This window comes from Chinchilla lanigera, unplaced genomic scaffold (assembly GCF_000276665.1).
Source record: "Chinchilla lanigera isolate Chin_1 unplaced genomic scaffold, ChiLan1.0 scaffold00107, whole genome shotgun sequence".
In the NCBI taxonomy this organism is placed as follows: domain Eukaryota; kingdom Metazoa; phylum Chordata; class Mammalia; order Rodentia; family Chinchillidae; genus Chinchilla; species Chinchilla lanigera.
In genome coordinates, this window is record NW_004955508.1 from 3,139,037 (window position 1) to 3,162,918 (window position 23,882).

General features: G+C 35.8%; 1 protein-coding gene across 1 annotated transcript in view; it reads right to left on the minus strand.

Annotated features, from left to right (window-relative positions):
* Positions 1-4,831: 4,831 nt before the first annotated feature.
* Positions 4,832-23,882, minus strand: part of Trpc1 (transient receptor potential cation channel, subfamily C, member 1) — a gene marked incomplete at its 5' end in the record, with an annotated part of 67,746 nt that continues 48,695 nt past the window's right edge. The window contains 6 exon segments of the mRNA XM_005407739.2: positions 4,832-5,718; positions 7,364-7,558; positions 7,849-8,050; positions 9,758-9,933; positions 17,775-17,918; positions 19,920-20,059. Of these exon segments, the coding sequence (XP_005407796.1) occupies positions 5,491-5,718; positions 7,364-7,558; positions 7,849-8,050; positions 9,758-9,933; positions 17,775-17,918; positions 19,920-20,059 (1,085 nt within the window). The 3' untranslated portion in view covers positions 4,832-5,490.

Below are 23,882 nucleotides of genomic sequence, written 5' to 3' on the forward strand. Positions count from 1 at the left end.
TGCAAATACCACACTGTTTTCCTGGTGTGAAAAACCAAGCGTATATAAGGACCAAAATGTATAACAGGCATTGTGAAATGCGAAGAAAATGTTCAAATGCAGAGGGGAACAAGGGAAGAGCGGGGAGGAAAGAATGGAAAAGTAAAAATAGAAAAAACAAGGAAAACTGGGCACAAAGCTGTTGAAAATGGGGAGGAGGGGTTGACGGGAGGGTAGGAGAATGGGGGCGGAGAAACAAGTTATATCATGTAGAGGTACAAATTCTCTGTGATGAATGTGATTATTACATATACCTAAAGTGTACCAAGAAAATTAGATTAAAAAGTATCTAACCTCTCCATATTGAGCCCTCTGGTCTCTCCTGGCCTGGTTGCTTAACTAACGTTAAGGTTCTTGTCTGTGCATACTATTTTACTGTGCATCCTCTTCAAACTTTTACTCATTTTCATCTCTTTTTCACCTTGGTCATAAAAGACTTTAAGGAACTAGTCCTGTAGAAAATCAGGGACTAATAAACATTTTTAAAAATGTATTTGCTGACCAAGATGAACTTACAAATTCATTTTTAAAAAGCAAGGTTTTTGGATATATTTCACCCAACAGAATAAATTGAGTTACAGATTTCCAAGTGCGTCATACAACGTTGGAAAAATTACTTACAGTGTCAGTTTTCTGATCTATTAAATTAGAAGTTTGAAGCAGGTAGTCTGAATTTTCTTCCAGTTCGATTTGAGGAAATAGAGCACACAATTTTAAGTATTTAGTTGATTGGATGTCAATGTTCTTGTATATAAACCATGCCTAAATTTTCATTCAACAAATTTGTGTCATTCAACATTGATATAATACTTAAGGTAAGGGCTGGGGGCGGCTGGAATAAGCGAACTATTTCCTGCTATGTGTAGCCTAGTTGTACAGCTTTAAAAGGAAAGCAAAACATTTACATTAAAACAAACACAGAAAACAGATTTCCATCAAAATTTTTTAAAATTCAGAAATTTTTAAATTATGAAGCTCAATTATTTCATAGAATTAATTTCTGAATGAATTCCTGAGGCACCGTGTGCTTTTTTCTCTTCAAACATTTTGAAAACAGCCTCTTAGATAGTTTTAGTATCTTCTAGCAAGAAGAAATATGCCCCAAATTGAAGGATGGATGAAATGATGTTTCAGAGAGGGGTGTGATTGCTAGCATCAGAATAAAGAAAATGTGAAGGTGATCTGTAATTTGATAGGTTGACATGATTCCTTTTTAAATATATTTTTACTTCTGACACAAATCAGTTTTACTTCTGATATCACTGTAATTTAACCTGCATCAGAAATTGTCTGTTAAAGGAAAAAATGGAAACGAAGTTTTTGTAAATGAGGGAGGAGGGGTTGAAGGGAGGGTAGAGGACTGGGGGGGGAAAAAGAACCAAGTTACGCACAGGTACAAATTCTCTATGATTAATGCGATCATCGTGTATATCTAAAATATACCAACAAAATCTGATTTTTAAAAAATTGTGTCTTAAAGATGTTATTTTTAAAGTATATAACTAGCACATAAAATGCTTCCTAATTTTTGCATGGCATGTCTGAGGTGTTAATTTCAGAATGTAGGAAGGGGCAAGATACAGAAACTGTGAAATTATCAAAAGAAAGAGAAATACTGTAATGGGACATTCCTGTAAGTATAGCATCCCAAATGACAGCATAATTACAATGCCAGAAAGCTAACAGATTAACTTCCAGATGAGAAAGTCAGTCCAGCATCATTCCTGATTGTCTTACTTCCTTATTGCTGAGAATAAATACCCAGCACCCGAAGTAAAGGAGGAAAGGTTTATTTGGCTCACAGCTTGTGAAGTTCCATTCCATAATCAGCTGGCTCCAAGGCAGGTTGGTGTGACAGCCATCACAGAGGAGAAAGTCTGTGGTGGGCAGAAGGTAGCAAAGCAAGCAAGGGGCCTTGGCAGCTTTTTTCTGTTCCTTTTGTATTTTATCCATGCTACTGGCACTAGGGCTGTACCAAACCAGTCAGTGGACTGATTTAGCAATCACATACCCTTAGTCCCAGAACCACACACTCTAGATTCAGCCACCTCTGAAAAAGCCCCACCTATAACTGCATGAGGCTTTGAGGGGGGGTACTAGACACAAACTGTAACACTGATACTATTAATATTTTCTTAGTTAATTCTGAATGAGACCTAATTAGGCTCTCCAGAGCCTATAACCTTTGCCTATTTAGTATTTCATAAATGTATTTTCTGAGGAAAATGATAATTTAATGTAGCCTAAAGCGGTGGTGGTGAGCCTACGGCACACTTGCCACCACTGGCTGTTTGTCAGCATTGAAAGCTCTAAAAGTTCAGCATCACCGATCTAAAGAATGAAAAAGTTCTGCTTAACCAGAAGAGGTAAAGAGTGTAATAACGAGATCAAGGACAGTCCCAGTTTTGTCATCTTTCAAGACCAACAATGATTAGTAGCTGGGTGTGTGTGTGTCTCCACCAATTAACAAAAGCCTCTATTTACATTTACAAAAAATGTTAATCTAAATGAAATGAAATCTGAACACAATTCTATGATATACGTTTTTTTGGGGGGTTACTGGGAATCGAACTCGACCTTGTGCTTGCCAGGCAGGCATTGTGCTGCTGAGCTATATCCCCGGCCCTCTGAACACAATTCTTTTTTTTTTTTTGGTTTTTCTCCGGTACCGGGAACCGAACTCACGACCTTGCGCTTGCCAGGCAGGCGCTTTTGCCACTGAGCTAAATCCCCAGCCTCCTCTGAACACAATTCTAAATGATCAAATGTACTGGTCTTCATGGGGGTAGTGTGGAAGGCTTCTATTTACTTTTGAAACAACTACAATATAATACATTAGATTTCAGTGCTAAACGACTAATTATGCTTGCCAGAATTCACTTCCCCGTATGCTTCCAGCTAAGGCAGACCATAAGGGACAATTTAGTGTGAGATCTGGAGAGCAGAAGTAAAGCAGCGCCTTTTTCTTTCTGCAGGCACTTTGGTAACATGCACCTGTAACACATCTGCTGGTTCACCTGATGACTCCAGCAGCATTTGTTCCACCTTTCCTTGGATCCTCTCCTTCTCTGATTTCAGGGCCAACTGTGTTTCTAGCAGGACGCTTCCAAAGGCCAGCAGCCAAGGCCAGCAGCCAAGGGCATACCACACCATGCACCTGGACACTTGGGAGGTGCCATGGGCCTCAACCCATCTTGCCATTGCTCTCTCCTTCACATCTCTCTCTCCTTCTCACCCACTTTCCCTATGCACTTTGAGCTCCAGCATTAGATGGAAAAGTAACAGCCTTGCAGAGGCTGCTTCCCAACTCCAGCAACGGTGTAATGTCAGACACTATAAACGTATCACTGCACACACAGACACACACATGCCTGCAAGTATCCTAGAAGCTCTGCTTTTTGACTCAACTCTGACCTGGTATGATTCCTTTTTACTGCCAAGCAGATTTCCACTGTATGAATGTACAACTTCTTTATCATTCCCTAGTTAATGGACATTTAGTTGTTTTCAGTTTGGGACCAAGAATAAAGCTTTTATGAACATTCACATGTAGGTCTTCGTGTGGGCAGACTTCAAAATGTGAGGATTTATAATTCGAAGAGGAAATAGCGGAGTTCAGTGTGACTGCCACTGGAAACAGGAAAGGGTGCACAGGAAGTCTGACAAAGTTTTGCATTTTGTGTTTGTCATCACAAGTTTAAAACCCACTAGTTTTACATTCTCAAAGGATAAATTTTATAGTATGAATTAGATCTCAATTTTTAAAAGTGTAGAATAACACAATGGACACACTGTGTCAATTTATAATCTAATGTCAAGTTTTATTCATCTTTTTTCTTACAATATGCTGTCATTCAAAATATACCTCACAGGTAATTCATGCATATAGGAGGCACTCTATAAATATTTTAGTAATTAGGTTTTTTTTTTTTAGAATGACTAAAAATCCTGATGTAAAATCCCAATCAGGAAATGCATAATCCCATTGTAGACAAAATATATAACTTTACAATAAACATTTTTATAAGAATTTGCCCAAAAGAGGGAACACTAAAAATCTGGAAATTAAAAAAATAAAAATTAAAAAGCAAGACAAAACATAATACTAACATATTTAGACAATGATCCCTGGATTGGTGGTGCTTATAGACCAAGGGCTACCTGCACCCTGTGGCCTTAAGACCATCTGACATTCAGTTAAGGAGGTAATTTTATACCAAATTCCTTCTTAACTAGAAATGCTGCAATAATATATAATAGTGAAAAATTTTAGCTACATCCCTTATGTGAATTCAGAAAAAAATTTAAATGTATATATTATTTTCAAATTAAAAAAAAGCAATGCTTTGCATCTTAAGCAGGAAAAATGATCCACAAATAAGCATGAAGTCACTTTTATAAGAAGCTGTTAAATTCTGTGGAAAATACTTTGGGAAATGAGCTCAAGAACCTTAATTTCAATATAAAACGAATCCTTTCATTAAGGGGTCTGTCAATGTTTTCCAACACCAAAACAGGCTGCGACTACACATGATAAAGAAGCATCTTCTATTTTATAATTACAAATATTCACTCCAACTTGAAAAAATTATAGCACTATTTTGATAAGTAAAACTTTAAAAGCAACCAAATGCCTAGAGAAGTAACTATGCAGACTCAGAAACAAATATTCTATAACAATAAAATAAAAACATCTACCGACTACATTTTTCAGAAACTGTAATTCTATAAAATTTAAATACATGGCATACACCAACATATGGAAATATACATGTATATAAAATACTGTTAAGTGAAAAAACTTAAAATATAAAATGATTATAACCATGTAAAAGTAAATATATTACAATAACAAAAAGCAAAGTGAATTTACTTTTGAGAGACAGAGATTCAAATATTGATTAGACTTTCCTCTTTGTTGCTTAAGGTTATATAACAAAACAAGAAACAAAATAAAGATGATTTTAAATAAAACTATACTCCTGAACAATAAATACTGAAATATATATATGAACTCCTAAAACAGAGATTTTAAAAACCATGACTTACATGTTTCAACTGTATCCTATGGTCAGAAGATCAGCCCACATTTGCTGTTTTTCATTATACAAAACTTTTTAGACAATGTATACATTTATAACTGGTCCTCTCTAACATAAAAAGAAAAACATTTTAAAGTACTATCCAATTAAGAAAACAAAGCAGCATGCTAACAAAAAAAACTATCTACTTAATCTGTTTTGCTCTTGTAAAAAGTCATTGACAAGTTTTAAAAAACTAATTCTATGTACATATTTTACATTACATTTTTATGATATAAATATTTTAAAGAATGGCTTTTACATAATTGTTTATTTCAATATATATATTATTGGTTTAATTGCACGTTATGCAAATAAAGTCTTTCAGATTTGATACTGAAAATTGTTTTCTATAAGATTTAGAAAATGGTTAATTTCTTGGGTAGAACATAGCATATTTAGAAGTCCGAAAGCCAAGCAAATCCCGTATTTCATTTCGGAATTTTGACAAATCTTGGCGTAGTTCATTTAGATTTTCCACAGTTGCCTGATCCGTACTTTGCATCTTCTGTCTCATGGAGGTCAAGTAACGATGCACTAAGCAGCACATCACTTTCTGGTAATTTTCATCTCTCTTTTGTTTCAAATTTCTCCATTCCTTCAAAACAAGTAATAGTCAGATGCTAATGATACACAAAATTATGTGTATATGTATCTCCTCTCCCCCAGGGCTGAGGATCACACCCAGGGCTTTGTGTGTGTTAGGCAAGCACTCCACCAGTAAGCTACAGCCCTGTCACAGACACAGTATTTAAGAGAGGTGGATTTTAAAAATATTCACAGACACAGCACATCTTTTAATGCTTTATTAGATGATAGCTTTGCCACAATGTGACAGAAAATAACACAATACTTATTTTAGATAGGCTACGTATTTGTTTTATTCATTTTCCTTTTAGCTTATCTTGATGCTTAAAAAATTTAGTTTTAGGAATCTTCAGTATAAAGCAGTGTTTAACAAACCATGACCTACAGAGCAATACGGCCCACTTTCTATTTTTTTGTACAGCCTGCTAACTAAGGATGATTTTCACAGATTAACATTTGCAGTAAATTTTATGACAGGCTACAAGCAAAATTTTATCCCTAATAAAGGAATTTTTTCTTTGACTAGTAGATTTGTATTACAAAGATTATGACACAATTATTACATTTTGTATTTTCAATTTCATCAATGCAAGTTTGAGCCAATTTTTTCTTCTCTTTGTCATTATCACTGCTCACACTGTATCTCCATTTTGTCCTGGCCTGCAGTGTGTGCAGTATTTACTCTCTGGCCTTTTTACAGGAAAACTCTGACAAACCCCGGATTACAAGCAACATGAACCGAATTACTGATGTACTGAGTAATTTTTAATAATAATAATTACAAAAGAGCTGACTAAAGTTATTTTGGCTTCTGTGTAGATGTCCCTCCAAAGCCTCATGCAATCACAGGTGGGGCTCTTTCAGAGGTGGCTGGATCTAGAGTTTGTGATGCTAGGGCTGGTTCACGGTGCAATGCTAGGATCAAGAGCACTAGGATTAAGCGTGTGGATACTACCTGCCCTAAGTAGCCTAGATAAGATGTAAGGGATAGAAAGAGTTGCAGTTGGCCCTTGTTGCTTTGCTACCTTCTGCCTGCCATGACCTGTTTCTCCTCTGTAATGCCTGTCTGCCATGCCACCCTGCCTTGGAGCCAGCCCATTATGGACTGAAATCTTTACAAACTGTGAGCTAAATAAACCTTTCCTCTCTTAACTGGTGGGTATGGGTATTTTCTGTCAGCACTGAGAAAAGTAACTAAGACACAATTAGTTTTTTGTTTTTTGAGACGGAGTCTCACTGTGTAGTTCAGGCTGGCACTGCACTCACTATGTAACCCAGACTGTGTCTGACCTTGTAATGATCTGCCTGCCTCAGCCTCTCAAGTGCTGAGATTACAGGCGTGTGGCATCATGCCCAGCTAAAGAAGTCACATTTTACCTACAGTGAAAGAACAGGTATTCTGAAATCTCTTACATGTTTTCAAAATATGAGATTTCACAAGCCAGGGAAATTTGAAAACTAACAAGTTTTAGTTCTCTCACTGTCAAATAGTTACTGAAGCCTTCCTTTATGTCACATACTATGACATGCATCAGGGATACAACAGCGGGAAAGTCATACCAGTCGTAGCCCTTAAGGAATTTGCATTTTTATGCTTGAAGAAACATCTAAAATTAGTAAAACTTCTACTGTGACTGAAACTTCTCATTTCTTACCTTTAAACTGTTTTGCCGTTTGACCCTGCCTTTTGAAGTATGAGAGCAAATCCACTTGCTGAGGCTACTAATCATATAGCAAATCGTCTTCGGGGAAGGAATGATGTTGAAAGGTGGGGGTAATGTACACTTGTCATCAAAGTAGCTAAGCCACAACTTTGCACGAGCAAATTTCCATTCTTTGTCTTCATGATTCTATAAAAGGCAAGTGAAAAGCAATATAGACTGTGAATACACGTGCACGTGCACGCACATACGCACGGACACACACATATGCAGGTGGGCCAGAGTGGATTGGGACAGATACTGACTAGTTCCATACCTTGTAGATAACAAATTGGCTCAATATTTGCCATAATTATAAATTACATTTTAGAAATCTTTAATTTTTAAATATTTTTTCTTAATTCTTAAAAACTCCAATTATTTTACCTACTGCATATATTTGGCATGGAACATAAAGGGTTAAAGCAATGACTACTTACTGCTATTAACTGAAAGCTTTTATGAAGCATCGCTACCAGCAGCTTCGTAAGCACGATGACAACTACAACATTGTATGTACCAACGATGACAGCTCCAACGAAGGATTGCAATTCTTCTCCATAGCTAAATCTTGTGACAAAGATTGCCACATGTGCCAAGGAGAAAATATACCAGAACAAGGCAAAGCAAGTACCAATGAACCTGTAAAGATAATTACACTTCTGTTTAAAAGGAACTTTAAGATATTAGCAAAATGAATACACCAAAATTATATAAATGAAGCATTAATAATCCTTGCATAATACTTATAAAAACAAAAATCAATGAGATTGATTTCCAAAAGACACATATGCCTCATTTTAAACAAGGTTAACAGAATAATAATTTCAAAAGATAACGAATCCTTTGCTGCCTGCCCACTCTCAATATAACAGTCTATAGGATCTAGATTTTGTCCCTCCTTTGCTCGAAATCTTCATATGGCTCTCAACCTCAACAGCCCCAAAATCCTTACAAGAGCTAACAAGGTCCGACATGATCTCTATTACCTTCCTGACTTCATACCCTACAATATTTCATCCATATTGGCCAGCTGGACTTTCCTTGAACACATCAGCCATGCTCCTGCTCCTGGGCATTTGCATCTGCTATTCTATGAATGCTTTTCCTCCAAACATCCTGTTCATGGCTTGTGCCTTCACCCGTTTTAGATTTTACTTGAACGTCATCTCTTCTGGGGCACTCTGTACCCCCAATCTAATGCTGCATCCTTCCATGCAAATATATTCCTTAGCCCATGCTTTGTCTTTTTAGCCCTTATCATTATGTGACATTCAATATATTCTACTCACCTTTTATTGTCTGTGCCACCTCTCTAGCATGTAAGCACCATTAGGGTAGGTGTCCTCACAAATGCTTCACTCCTCAGGACTTAGTCAGTGTTACGTAAACATACACTCACTCATCTTATTCTTTAAATAAGAGGACACACAAAGTAACTAAAGAACTGCTGGTATCTAAGAGGGAGACAACTAGGCAATTCCTCACGGTTTTGTTTGTTTAAGAGCAAGGGGATATATTTTATCTCAAAACTGGCGGTTCCATTCTTTATATTTGAGATTTTTTTTTTCAGTATTGTAGATTAAACCAAAACCTTGGGCTGGGGATACAGCTTAGTGGCACAAGCGCCTGCCTGGCAAGCACAAGATCCTGAGTTCGATTCCTGGTACCAAAGGAAAAAGAAACAAAACTGCATGGGCTAGTCCAGATAGTGAGATACGCTTTGGCAGCCGGGGATATAGCTCTGTGGTACAAGCGCCTGGCAAGTCAGGGCAAGGAATTGAGTTCAATTCCCGGTACAAAAAAAAAAACCACATACCAAAGCCTTCATGCTGAGTTATATCCCCAACCCTTTTTATTTTGGGATAGGTTCTTGCTGAGTTGCTAAATTGTCCAGGCTGGGCTTGAACTTGTGAGTGCTGGGATTACAGGTGTGCACCACCACACCTCGCTTGTTCATCAAGTTTTAATGATTCTCAATTCTAATGTCCTCTTCAGAAATGTTGAGGATGTGTTTTTTTGGTTGTTTCAATAATGGAGAAATGTTAGTGATACTTAACACTTGTAGGGTACAGTCAGCATGTGGGCACGACAAAAGAACTGCCTCTAAGGCCAAGAGCTCTAAGGTTAAGATACCTGCAGCAAAGAACGTAAGTGTAATAATTTGGACCTTCTATTTAAGATTCTATAGTAAAGATGACTGTAAATGATTCATAAAAAATGAGTATTTGTTAATGTTTACAAACATTTAAAAATTTCAAAAAAATATTAAGTTCCATTTCTATGGTAGCTAATTCACGTAGAACACAGAGAGAAATGTATTTACTAAAAATTTTAAAAAGTACTCACGAATGGAAGGTGTCATTGCTTTGCTGTTCGCAGAAGATGCCTACGCAGTCTTTCTGTTCTTTGGGTGTGTAGCCTTTATCATAGAGCTGTGTCAGTCCAATTGTGAAAGAAAACAAAACAAGAAGGAACATTCCAAGAAACTTTCCAAAATCTTGTAACATTTGTCCCATTGAAATCTGTGGAATGTATTACAGAGGAGTTCAGTAAGGTTCTGAGAAAAGCTAGATAGTAATTAAGTTCCTCATACTATACTTTTCTAATGAAAATATGTATCTTAGTATAATGGTAACCAACTGTGTGTCTCAGGAGCCGCACTGGGGAAATACAGGAAGCAATCTTTGTGTTCATCCATTTGATAAGAAGAGCGGCAAGGTGTATACACTTGTCAAAGTGTAAATGGGTGTTACCCATATTATGCGTCATGTTACATTTTGTGTATTTATAATTTTCTAAGTAAATGCTTTCTTTCGATTTCTTGTAAATTAGCCCAATTCAGTACAATGTCACATGAAAATCTGCTTTCACAACTTTGGGAGGAGGCTGAAAGCAAGGCATCAGGTGACTTGGCTACCAGTGACAGCTTGGATCATGCAAGTCAAAGAAGTTAGCAAAGTACAACAGACAGAAAAGTACAGAATGAGACCGTGATTCAGATGAGCAAGAAAACAGTAATGTAAATAAATATCTAACTACTCAAAAATGGTACAAAATGGTCACGTATATCTGAGCGATCCCATGTTAGAATTCGATCAGAAAATGTTATTAGGTTCTTGCCAGGGGTGAAACCTATTGGACGGAACGCCAGCAGTGTGGTTCAATCGTTTGTGGGAAATCGTCTGTAACAAATAATATGCTATGACATGTTTTGAACTACAATAATAATGAAATACAAGAAAATATTATTCTATATGCATCAATAGTAATACTCAAAAATGTACTTATCATGACATCTCACTATCTGAACTAAGAGCCTCAGGAACAGGACTTTATAATCCCAATGGTCAGAATCTAAAGGATTTATGGAGAGGTGACAGATGTGGCATCGAGATCTTTTGAACAATACTGGCATGCAAGAGAGTTGGTTGCCTTCAAAACTGCCTATATTTTGATGACAAAAAGACCTGCCGTGACAAAAAAATCCAACAATTTGGCTGCTACTCAAAGCTTTGTTTTCAACAAATAATCAAGCGATTTATACACCATCTGAATACACAACTGACCAACAACTTTCATTTTGTAGTTGTTGAACTTTCAGCAATATATGCCAAGTAAACCTTACAAATATGGTATAAAAACATAATCCCCGGTAGATGCGAAGACATTTTACACCTTGAATTTAGAAACATAACCTGGAACTCACCCACTAGGCCTTTATTTGTGAAGTAATAAATCATATGACTTTGTGAACAGACTTGTTGCACCTATTTCAAATAGTGAGCCAAGTTCACGTTTGACAATTGGATCACTAGTTACCCACTGACATTACATTTGCTAAAAGAACACCAGTTGACCAGCACAGGAATTATTCATAAGAACAAAGCAGATAGTCCTGAAAAGTGTTGCACATTCACAATTAAAAAATGTTTAGTACAATCTTTGGATTTGGAGGGTTTTTTTTAAGGCCTAGCTCATAAGGGATAAAAGAGAAACACCCTACCCAAACCTAAAGAGGAACGAATATTTATACAGCTTCTCTTTAAAGTTTACAAAAATAAAATAATTACGACAAAAAGTACTTTGATGTTTACAACAATTTTTAACAAACTCCTAAAGGACAGCATTTTCTTCTCTAGAACTGCCCTAGACTCTTTTGCTGAAGTGATCAACTTTCTTTTCCTCTGGGTCCATTATAAAAGTATTATGTGTGAGCATTTTCTGTAATTCAGACCTGTATAGGATATCTGAAAGTTTTGTTCAAGCTTAATTTCATTCTTCTACATACTTCTTTAGCACCTGGGGATTAGCTACTTTTAATAAATCTTGTTGTTTAAATTGAAATACAAATATGGAGAATAATCTGACAGTATTTTTTGACCCATCACCTCTATTCCTAGGAACGTACCAATAGGTAGGAAGTATGAAAAGATACATGTACACATGAAGACTTTCAGTGCAGCACTGTTGGGAGGTAGAAAGAAAAAACAACTTGAAACAAAGAATATTCCAAATATTGTTTTTAAAAAGAATGAAATACATTTGTATGTGCTGGCATAGAAAGATGTCTACAAAACATCAAGTAAAAAAAAAGTAGAAAATTTTGTGTGTGTGCATACATACATAATGGCACCCATCTCTATTTGTTAAAGGAGAGATGAGATATATACTTCACTTAATAACTCTTCACATTTATTACATGCATTTATTCCTTTTAAGATACAAAACTTAAGAGTTTAAAAAAATCTTTCCTCAAATTTAACCAGTCAGATTTATATAATTAATCAAATCCAGCTTCAAATTAAATTCGTAATTGAGTTGATCCTTCAAACATCGCACATGACCACTTCAAATGATAGAAAAATGTAGCCACAGGAAAGTGGACACACTCTTATGGCCCACTACCGTAGGACAGCTATTAAACAGACAAGTGTGCCAACAGTTTTAGGTATACAAGAAGCCAGTAACCCAGGCTCTGCACCAGTGACTGGGACCAATATACTTCCAAAGCCTTATGCTTCCCTCACTTGGCCTCTCTGCAAAATTCCGACAGAAGAACTAGGGAGCATTTACAACTAGAAAGCTCAAAATATGTGAGAAAGAGAAGAAACAAATTTTCTTTTTTAATGTATTCATTAATGATAGCTTTATTAGGCCAGCTTGGGGGAAAATCATTCATTCAGATTGTGAGTGCTCATAATAAAGCCATATTATAGCAGGAGAACTTAGTAACTTATGACTTAAGAATTCAGTAACTGCTTTTAGTAAGTACAGAAAAAATTACCTTTGAAGAAAGCTTAAACACTGTAAGCTTATAGGTAAGGTTTTTCAAGAATCACTGTGAATATTAATTTTTAAAATTTAGTAAAAAAGTAGCAGCTTTAATAAAACAATGCTTTAAATAATAAATGTGATCAATTTCAATATCAAGGGGAGTAATATTAAATGAGGACACCACAGAGTTCATGACTTATCTTTGAAAGCATATTACTCCGTGTATAACATGGAAAAAAACAAAAGTAGAACAGTGTTGAGTATTACACAGGTGAACACTAGCTTGAAGACCACTAAATATTCATAGAAAAGGCAAATATTAAAAAAATAGTAAATTTATTTTAAACGGAGAAAGACTACAAGGTTTAAATACTTGTGAATATCTTAATCACATGTTCTTAAATATTTACTTAGAACTACTTGATAGTTTTACTTGAGAAATATGAAAACTTAAAAAGAAAGCTAATTAAAATACCAATACTGAAATTTACAGGGCTAATACTAGTAGACACAAAAAGAAAAACCTGGTAATAGAAAAATGGAAATGACACTGGGTTCAGCGATACACGCTTATAGTTCGAGCTCAGGAGCGACTGAGGCCAGCTTAGGTAGCATGAGACCCTATCTCATACTACACAAAAGAAATAAAGAAGACAAGGAGAGAGGGAAGGAGGAAGGGATGGAGGGAGAGAGGAAAGAAAAGAAAAAAGAAAAGCAAAGAAAAAAGAAAGGAAAAGAAAAGAGCAAACTACTTGGTTAGCGCAGCTTTAAAAAATATAGCACCAAATGATATTCAAGTGGCAAGAGTGTATTTTTATATTGCTTATGTGCCAGAAAATAAACACAGCCACTTGCAAAGAATGTCAAACTTTTTATCACTAAAACTAGAAAAAGAAATTAAGCCCAAAGTTAGCAAGAGGAAGGAAATAATACAAATTACAGCAGAAATAAACAAATCAGAAAACAAAAAACAACAAAATTTAATGAAACTACTGTTTCTGTTTGTTTTGTTTTGTTTTTGTCTGAGACAGGGACTCGCTATGCAGTTCAGACTCGCCTTGAACTCACTTTGTCGGCCTTGAACTTGCAGCACTCCTCCTGCCTCAGCCTCCCAAGTGCTGGGATTACAGGCATGGTCCTTTAACACTATTTGTGAAAATTTATCCTTAGGAAATAATTTAGTAGAGGCAAAAAGCATCATATATAGTTTATGTAGAGCAGTGAAAACCTAAATACCTTCTGGAAGAAAGGTTATTATTATTAGCATTCATATCAAGGGGAAAGCTAAAAAACAAAAAGAAGCAGTAATAGTAACTTTCAGTCATTTTTCTTCTAATTTTTCCAGAATAAAGCCATAATTATCTAATCAAGTTCTACCTACTCAAGCCACCCATGCTCAAAATTCTCCTCTGTATGTGTGAAACTATTTTAAACTCCTGGCACAGAGACCTTCAGATATCAGCCAATTTGTCTCTTACAGCTCACCTCCGCACCTCCCCTCCACAGCCCAAGTGCACGGACGCCCCGCCTTCTTTCATGCTTTTGCTGCACACCCTCACAGAGCCCTCCTTACAGCCCAAGTGCAAGGACGCCCCGCCTTCTTTCACGCTTTCGCTGCACACCCTCACACAGCCCTCCTCCAGCTTCTCCTCCCTTCAAGGCTCACAGCAAACGTTCCCTCCTGCACGGAGGCTTCCTGCTTTTCTCTAGGCACTCCCTCTTGCAGGTTCCCCAAATAACTGCTTGTTATCTCTTAAGTAGCATTTTCATTTTGTGCTGACATTCATGTTTGTCTCCGTTAGCAGTCTGTAAGGGTAGCCACCATGTCTTAGCTAAATGAACAGCAGAGGGAAAGCTGGAAAACTCAAGTACGCAGAAATCAAGTAATACCTCCTAAACAGTGACTGGTTTGAGGAAGAAATCAAAAAGGATAAAAGAAATTAGAAAATACATTAAGAATAAAATGAAAATACAACATACGAAAACTTATGAGATGCGTTAATAGTAGTAATAAGAAGGAATTTCATAGTGATACACACCTACACTAAAAAATGTCAAACTTTTTATCACTAAAACTAGAAAAAGAAAAAGAAACTAAGCCCAAAGTTAGCAAGAGGAAAGAAATAATACAAATTAGAGCAGTAATAAATTAGAAAATAGAAAACAGCAAAATTAAATGAAACTGTTTCAATTGTTTTGTTTTTGTCTGAGATAGGCTTTCGCTCTGCAGTTCAGATTCCTTGAACTCACTCTGTAGCCCAGGTTGGCCTTGAACTTGCAGCAATCCTCTTGCCTCAGCCTCCAAAGTGCTGGGATTATAGGCATGTGCCACTATGCCTGGCTAACCGTTTTTGAAGAGGCAAACAAAAAAGACAAACCTTTAAACTAAGAAAAAAAGAGTCAAAAATAAAATCAGAAATGACATTAAAATGATGCCAAAGAAATAGAGGATTATAAGACACCAGTGTTATTAAATATACACCAGCAAACCCAAAGCCTAGAAAAAAATGACTAAATTCCCAGAAACACAACCAGCCAAGATTGAGTCATGAGGAGATAGAAAGTCTGAAAAGATTTATAACTAGCATGGAGATTAATCAATAATTAAAATTTTCCAACAAAGAAAAGCCCAGGTCAAGCATATTTCATAGGAAATTCTAAGAGACATTTAAAGAAGAATGAATACCAAGCCTTCTCAAATTCTTTGGAAAAGCTGAACAGGAGGAAACACTTTCAAACTCATTCTATGAGGTCAGCGTTAGTTTGATACCAACAGAAAACATAGACACTTATAAGAAAAGAGAATTATAGGTCAACATCTTAGGTGAATATAGATATAGAAACCTTCAACAATAACAACTATGATATTGAAGTTCAAAAGCACATTAAAATCTCATACTTCTAGCCCATAAGAATTTATTCTTGGGATACAAAGAAAAAATAAATGTGTACCACATCAAAAGAATGAATGACAAGAACCACATGATCATCTCAATAGACCTACAAAAGATGTCTGGTGAAATTTAACAACCTCTTTTTATAACAAAAACAAAAAACCTCTCACCTGTAATCACAGGAGGATAATGAGGAAGACTGTCTGCGCCTAGGGTGCGCAAGAGCCCATCTTCAAACAAGAGACCTCTAAACAAACTAGGCATAGAGGGAATTACCTCACCATAACAAAGGCAAACTAGCCATACAGGGGAATTACCTCAACACAATAAAGGCCATATATGAAAGCTCACAGATCAAACCATATTCCACTGAAAAAAACGAAAGCATTTTTACTAAAACCTGGAACAAGACAAGGATGCTCCCTCTTAACACTTCTATTCAATATAATAGTAGAAGTACTATTTAAAGCAATTAGAAAAAAAAAAACAAAAAAGGGTATCCAAAGTGGAAAGACAAAAATTAAAATTATCCCTGCTTCAATACAATATGAACTTTTATATAGAAAACCATAAAGACGCCACAAACAAACCGTTGAAGCTAATAAAAAAATTCAATATAGATTCAGGACATAAAATAAGTAACAGTTACTATTTCTATACATGAGCTATCTAGAAAGGAAATTAGGAGAACGTATACAACTTAAAGTAAAAAACGTTTACTTTGGCTCATGGTTTTGGAGAATTCAGTCCATGTTAAGCTGGCTACAAAGTGTAAACATCAGGGCAGAAGATCATGGTAAAGGAAAGCTGCTCACATTGAGACAGAGAGGGAAAGAGCCCAAGATGAGATACATCCTTCAAAGTCAAACCTCCAGGGACCTACCTCCTCCAACTAGGTCCTACTTCATAACATCCCAGTCAGCTAATGAACTAATCACTGGATGCGTCCATCAATGAGGTCAGCGCCCTCATGATTCAATCACCTTTCTAGGCCTCACATCTCAACACTCTTGCATTGAGGATCAAACCGTGAGTCTTTGGAAGATACTTCGTATTTAAACCATAACACATATGATGAAAACTGTAAAATATTGATGAAACAAATTTAAAAAGGTACAAACAAATGGAAAGGGACCCTATGTTCCTGGACTGGAAAATATATTGTACAAATGTCCATATTACCTTAATTGATGTATGGATCCAATGCAATCCCTAACAAAATTCGTATGGCATTTTTTTAACATATATATAAAAAACAGTTCTAAAATTCGTATGAATGCAAACAGATAACTCTGAGGAAGAAGAACAAAGCTAATGGTAGCACGCTTCCTGATTTTAACATACATTACAAAGTTATAGCAATTACTACAGCATGGCACTAAATGGCACTACAATGGCACTAAAAATTCTAAAAATATAAAAGGTATAATGGTACTAAATTACTAATAAATTGTGACTTACCAAGGAAAAATGAATATTGTTCACATTTTCTGAGTCATAAGAATGTTATGGACAGCTACGATAGTTGACTCCTCCTAAAACTAATAAACTCTGTGGTATAAATTCAACTAATTTTGAATCCTTTTTTTATATGAAGAGACTAAGTTTAGCTTTGGACTCTCACACATTAATAATGATACTACTTTGTACAAATCACGTAACATCAAAAACTCAAGTTTCCTTAAATATGAAGTAATATAAAAACTAAAGCTGGACTATTTAATTTCTATGAATTTTGTTATTTTCCAAATTATGACATTAATATTTATTTTACAAAAGTAAAATATTTTAAATAAAACTTACATTTTTAAAACACTTATTTCTGTTTACACAGGACCTCTCTTATAACCCAAAATACTTAAAATTTTAAATGTGAGATTGATTTCGGTAAAAAGCAGATTTTCATGGTATGCAACTATCTGAATTATAACTATATTTTAAACACATCTATGTTCTTGCAGTGAAGGAAGAAAGCCAGTAGACTCCGGCTTAATAAACCCTAACTTCCTGAGAGCAAATGATTAACACTGAGCCAGAGGCAATGTAGATGAACATGGTGTTTCCTCCCAATTGCTAATCATTTTCCAAAACAAAGTTTAATTTTAACATCATGAGCGAACAATGTTCCAATGTTTAAGTAGAATGACAAAATAATCATGAAATCTGACAAATGTTCTTTAAGAAACTTTATTTACCTGTAAAGGCCCCAAGATAGAGCTGGTCGTATACATAAAAAAGAGCCGAAGATAACTCAGAACATTTGCAAATGCAAAAAGCCCTTCTGCCACAAGTGTAGGATGGAACGCATCCCAGTCCTTCCGATCGGCAAAATCATGAAACTAGGGTTCAGAGAAAAGCCAAAGGGAAACAATATTCTCAACTCAGGAAAATAAAAACAAATATTCTCAAATTTCTGAAAGAAAACTATTTTAGTATGTTTCCTTATAGAGGGAATCTCCATTTATGCTTTACAAAGTTTGTTTTCTTTAATAAAACAATGCTTTAAGTACATAAAAGATTTCTATGTATATGAGACAATATCAATCTATACGAAGAAATTTTGTAAGAAATTCTTGGGTTTTAAAAAACATAAAACTAAAAACTCTTAAAATTGTCATTAAAATTTTAAGAATGAAATAAATTCACTCTTAAATTCCCAAACATAAACTTTAAGTTTGTATGTTGTCAATTAATTAGCTATCATAGTAAGCCAACCTAGTCCTTTGACTCAGGATTATAGAATGAATCACTGTATAGAGGTAGGGTGGGAAGGAGGGAGGGAGGGAGGGAGGAAAAAGAGTAGAGAAAGGCAAAAGGGGAGAGGGAGAGGGGGAGAGAGAGGTAGGGTGGGAAGGAGGGAGGGAGGGAGGGAAAAAAAGAGTAGAGAAAGGCAAAAGGGGAGAGGGAGAGGGGGAGGGAGAGGTAGGGTGGGAAGGAGGGAGGGAGGAAAAAGAGTAGAGAAAGGCAAAAGGGGAGAGGGGGAGGGGAGGAGAAGGGAAGAAGGTGGGGTGGAGAAGAAGGAAGACCAAGCTGAGCTGAGCTGCATGGAATAGTCTAGGATATACACCAGTTGTCTGCACATAATTACTAGTAGTACTTCCTTTTACTTTCAAAATGTCTTTTTGTTTGGATAATAAATTATAGGCCTACCCTACTTATAGAACTAAAAAGATCAGTGTGAAAAAGCAATGCCATGTAATCTCTTTATCAAACTATTTATCTATACAGGATCAATTTTTCTTAGTTACTTTACATTCTGCCATCCAATGTATTTAAACAATACATTGCATACTATTACCAATTAAAGGAATAGAATTTTTATAATAAGGTAAACTGATATAAGAAAATCACTTTCTCTTCTCTATAATCTATAAATCAGTAAAAATGCAGAGAATATTATATATTTTAGTTACTTGACTGTGTCATCCCAGAAGAATTCTAAACTCAGGACTTAAAGATTGTCAACATAATATCTAATTATCCTTTCTGGCCTTGAAGAGTATAAATCTTGATGAAAGAAAATTGTATGTTCAAAAGCTAAATTTGCATTAAGTTCTGAATAAAATATATACTCATCAGAAAAAATAATTACACTTATATCATCACTTTTTAAGCTGTAAAAGATAACCATGATTTGAAATGTGTCAAATACTAATGTATTTCATTAAGATAAATTCTTTTTCAGACTAATATAAAGGCATTTAACATGAATCATTTTATGTCCTCATTTAAAGTATATACAGGTTAATGAACTACATGAACCTAGCTCAGATATAAAGAATTGGCATTTAATAGAAAGAAAATGCCTAAACAGACCTGGACTTAAATCCAGTCTTGGTTTAATATCTCTGAGCTTCATTTTTCTTATTTGCAAAATAGGAATAAGGACTTCTGTCTCATAAAGTCCCTGTGAGGATAAAATGAGATAAAGTGTATCAAATATCAACCATGGTACCTAATATATTGAAGGTAACATCCTTTAAAGATACATTTTTTTGTTGTTTTCTTTTTTTGGCTTTTTTCAAGACAAGGTGTCGCTATGCAGTTCAGGCAGGCCTTGAACTCACTATGTAGCCCAGGCTGGCCTCAAACTTGCTGCAATACCCTGCCTCAGCCTCCCGAGTGCTGGGATTACAGGTGCATGCCACCACACCTGGCTTAAAAGTACATTCTTTAAATTATTGGAAAGGTAGAAATCTGTATGCATATAGGTAAGTTTCAAAATAAAAACATACCAGACACAGAATTGGCTCTATGTAACTCTGATTTACATAGTTAAACATCTTAAAAGTTTTTTGAAATACACTCGTGTGCCTTCAATTGACATAGTAAATAGTCACCTTGTTGTGAGCAACCACTTTGAGAGCAAAGGTTGCCAAATAAAGGGAATTCATGACAAAACTGAGTTGGTTACGAGATTCTTCTAAAAAGTCTTCCAAACCTTCATACCAGAGTCTTTTAATGTCTGACCAAATCATCCCTAAAAAAGGAAGAACAAAATTAGATAACACTTTCTTAATTCAATCATAAGCTAAATAATAGTCAAGTTATTGAATAACTACACTTGGGCTAGCTACAGCCTTATTCAAAAGAAAAACAAGAACTTCTTAGAGGAAAGTTCTTAAAATTTGAGAGATAATAATCAGGTTTCAGTTGACCTAATAAAATATTGTTAATTAAGTTTCTTTGCCAGGTGTGGTGGTGCATGGATGTAATCACAGCACTTGGGAGACTGAGGCAGGAGGATCACTGTGAGTCTGAGTGCAGCCTGGGCTACAAAGTGAGTTCAAGCCCAGCCTGAACTACAGAGGGAGATCCATCTCAAAAAAAAGGTTCTTCTTTATCGGAGATGTTAAATATATGAAACAAGCTTAGAAAACAAAGTGATGTTAAACACACACACACACACACACACTGCTATGGTTTATGTCTGGATATTCCCTCAAAGCCTCATGTGGTCATGGGGGGGCTTTTTGAAGGGGGCTGAATTTAGAATTTGTGATTAGTTTCTTGTCTAGTGCTGGGATTGGGGGCATGAGTGGTATACCTGTGCTAGGATGGGTAGCCTGCACACAATGTAAGGGAGGAAAAGAGGCTTTCCCTTCCCCTTTTGCTCTTCTTGCTTTTGCTGTCTCCCACCACCATGATGTTCCCCTCTGCCAAGGCACTCTTCCTTGGAGCCATCTGATTGTGGACTGAAACCTCCATAAACTGTGAGCTAAATAAACCTTTCCGTCCTTAATTTTGGATGTCAGGTACTTTGTTTCAGCAACAAAAGTAACTAAAATACACAGTTTGGCCCTGGTCCTTCTCTTTCGCTACTTATACTTACTACTTCAGTGACCTCATCCAGTCTAATAATACCATCAGTATGGTAAAGATTCTCAAATGTATACATTTAAACTCAACTTACATTCCTATAATTTCTCTAAGCCTCTCTACACAAAAGTACTTGGCTAGTCTACATCTCCAACTACATCTCCAAACCAAACTCTTAATCTCTGCCCCCAAAATTCATTCCACCTGCAGACTACCTCATCTCAGCTCATGGAGAATCCATCTTTCTAGTTACTCAATCAAAATGCTCTTCAAGTATCCGGTCCTTCTGTTTTTTTTTTTTAACTGTATATTCAAGAGCAAAACCTATTGACTTTACTTTTAAAATATAATTAGGATCTAAATATATTTCTCAAAACCACTTTGAGCCACCACTTTCACGTACCTAAGTTAGCTAGTTTGTCTCCTTGCTTCTACTGTTATCTCCCTAAAATCTATTTTCAATACAGGAACGAGTCATTCTTTTACAATTTAAGTGGGTTTTTTTGTTCGTTTATTGTTGTTGTTTTTGCCTCAAAACACTTTTTGGCAGGAAGTTCCTCAGCCAGATATCTAGGATGGTGTTATTTAATTTCCATGTGTTTATGAAGTTCTTGTGGCTTCTATTACCATTGATTTCCACTTTGACTGCACTATAGTCTGGTAATATGCACAGGATAACTTCAATTCCTTTACATTTACTTAAGTATGTTCTATGAGCTAGTATATGGCCTATTTTGGAGAATGTCTCATATGCAGCTGAGAAGAATGTATATTCTGACGTGGGGTCAAACACTTTGTACACATCTACTAAGTCCATTTGTTCAAAAGTTTGGTTCAGTTCTAGTATTTCATTGTTGATTTTTTTGTCTAGTTGACTGTCTTTTTGTGACAGTAGGGTAGTGAGATCCCCCAATACAATTATATTGGCATTTACTTGATTTTTCATGTCCATTAATATTTGTTTTATATATACTTGGGTACACTGGTATTTGCTGCAAATATATTTATGATCGTTATTTCCTCATCTTGGATTGTTCCCTTTACAAAGATGTAGTGACTTTCCTTGTCTCTTAGTCAGTCTTTCCTTGAAATTTACTTTGTCTGCAAATAGCTACCCCTGTCACATGGAATATTTTCTACCCTTTGACTTTCAGTCTATGAATTTTTGAATTAAATGTGTCTCTTGTATGCAGCATATTGTTGGATCTTGCTTCTTGATCCATTCAGTCACTCTGTTTCCTTTGATAGGTGAACTGAGGCCATTCACATTGATGGTTGGAACTGGTATGTACTGATTTGTCCATGTCATTTTCCTGTTATTGGTTCCCTGTCTTTTCCCTTTAATTGCTTGTGCTGTCTGGTAGATTTCTTTTGGGGGATTCATGATGTTGTAGTGCTTATCTCTTTCTAGAATGTCCCTTGGAATATTCTGGAGTGCTGGTTTGTTGGTCATGAATTTCTTCAGGCTTTCTTTGTTATGGAAGCATCTTATTTCCCAATCAGTTTTGAGATAGTTTTGCAGGATGCATCAACCTGGGTTGGAGGTTGTTTTCTTTAAGGACTTGAAATACCTCAATCTCTTCTTGACTTGAGGGTTTCTACTGAAAAGTCTACTGTGATTCTGATGGGCTTTCCTTTATAGGTGATTTGTTTCTTTTCTCTAACAGCCTTTACTTTTCTGTTCTTGTGTTAAATTTCTGGAATCTTGACTATTACATACCTTAGTATTGTTTTCTCTTTTTTTAATCATGGCTACTTGGGAGTTCTACAGGCCTCATTTATCTGTATGCCTAATTCTTTTTCCATGCTTGAAGTTTTCTGTCACTACTTCTGTGAACAGGTTTTTTTTTAAACGTCATTTGCACTATCTATTTCATGTATTCTGATCAATATTCTTCTTCTTCTTCGCATCATCTAGTAGCTGTTGGATTGATTTTTCATATTCCCTTGCTATTTTTAAGAAGTCTTTCTTCATGATCGCTAACTGCAATCCTACCTTCTAGATCTGATATTCTTCCTCACAGTGGCTCATTCTGCTGCATATATTTTCAAAGGAATTTTCAATCCCCTATCTGTTTGAATCCATGATACAGATTCCATTTCTTTCCTATGCTGGGCATTCATGGTTTCCATCATCTTCCTAAGTGCCTCTATTTTGTTTTTATCTGTATCTGCTCTACAATCAGTAAACATGTCTCATTATGGCCACTCTCTGTGCATTATTTGAGAATTTATTTCTGATTTGATTTTTTCCAGAGTTTCATTCATCTATTTTATTAATTCCACTGTTACCACTTCAGAGAATCCAGGTGGGTGGTGTTTAAATTGTTCCACGTTATTGCTCCCTCAGTTGAACTGGATGTCTGTAGTTGCATCTTGTTTGAGTGTCTTCCCATCATTTTTTTTCAATTTAAATCCCAGGTTGATGCTTGTGAATTGCTTATGGCACATAGATTTAGTGCTAGTCTTTAGAACCCTTAGGAAATGACCACTCAGAGGTGGCTTTTGGCTTTTGCGTTTTGAGTCTGCAAGATCCTACCTCTCCAAATTATTGGGGATGAGAAGTTGCTGCCTATTTGGCCTCATTCCTGGTTCTTTTGTACTGGCCTGTAGAATTTTTTATGACCCTTAGGCAATCTCAGTCTTGGCATATCAGGAAGAGTAAATGACTAGCACAATTATGTCACTTTGGCTAAAGTAGTACAATCAGCAATAACAATAGCATCAAACACAGCCTAGAAAGTGATAATTTACTTGCCACCCTTAACTGTATGAACTAGATTTGTGATTATAGACCAAAATCTAAAACAAATCGGAAAATTGTACACAGTAAATACACTGTCAGTATGGCAATTTTACCCTCAGGAGAGAAAATTTAAAAGGAGTTAGATTTGAAAAATAGAGAAATAGAAGAGGAGAACAGAAGCAAGGCTGGAGCACAAAGGAAGATTACACAAACTCTGGAAAACTCTTGAAGAAGACAA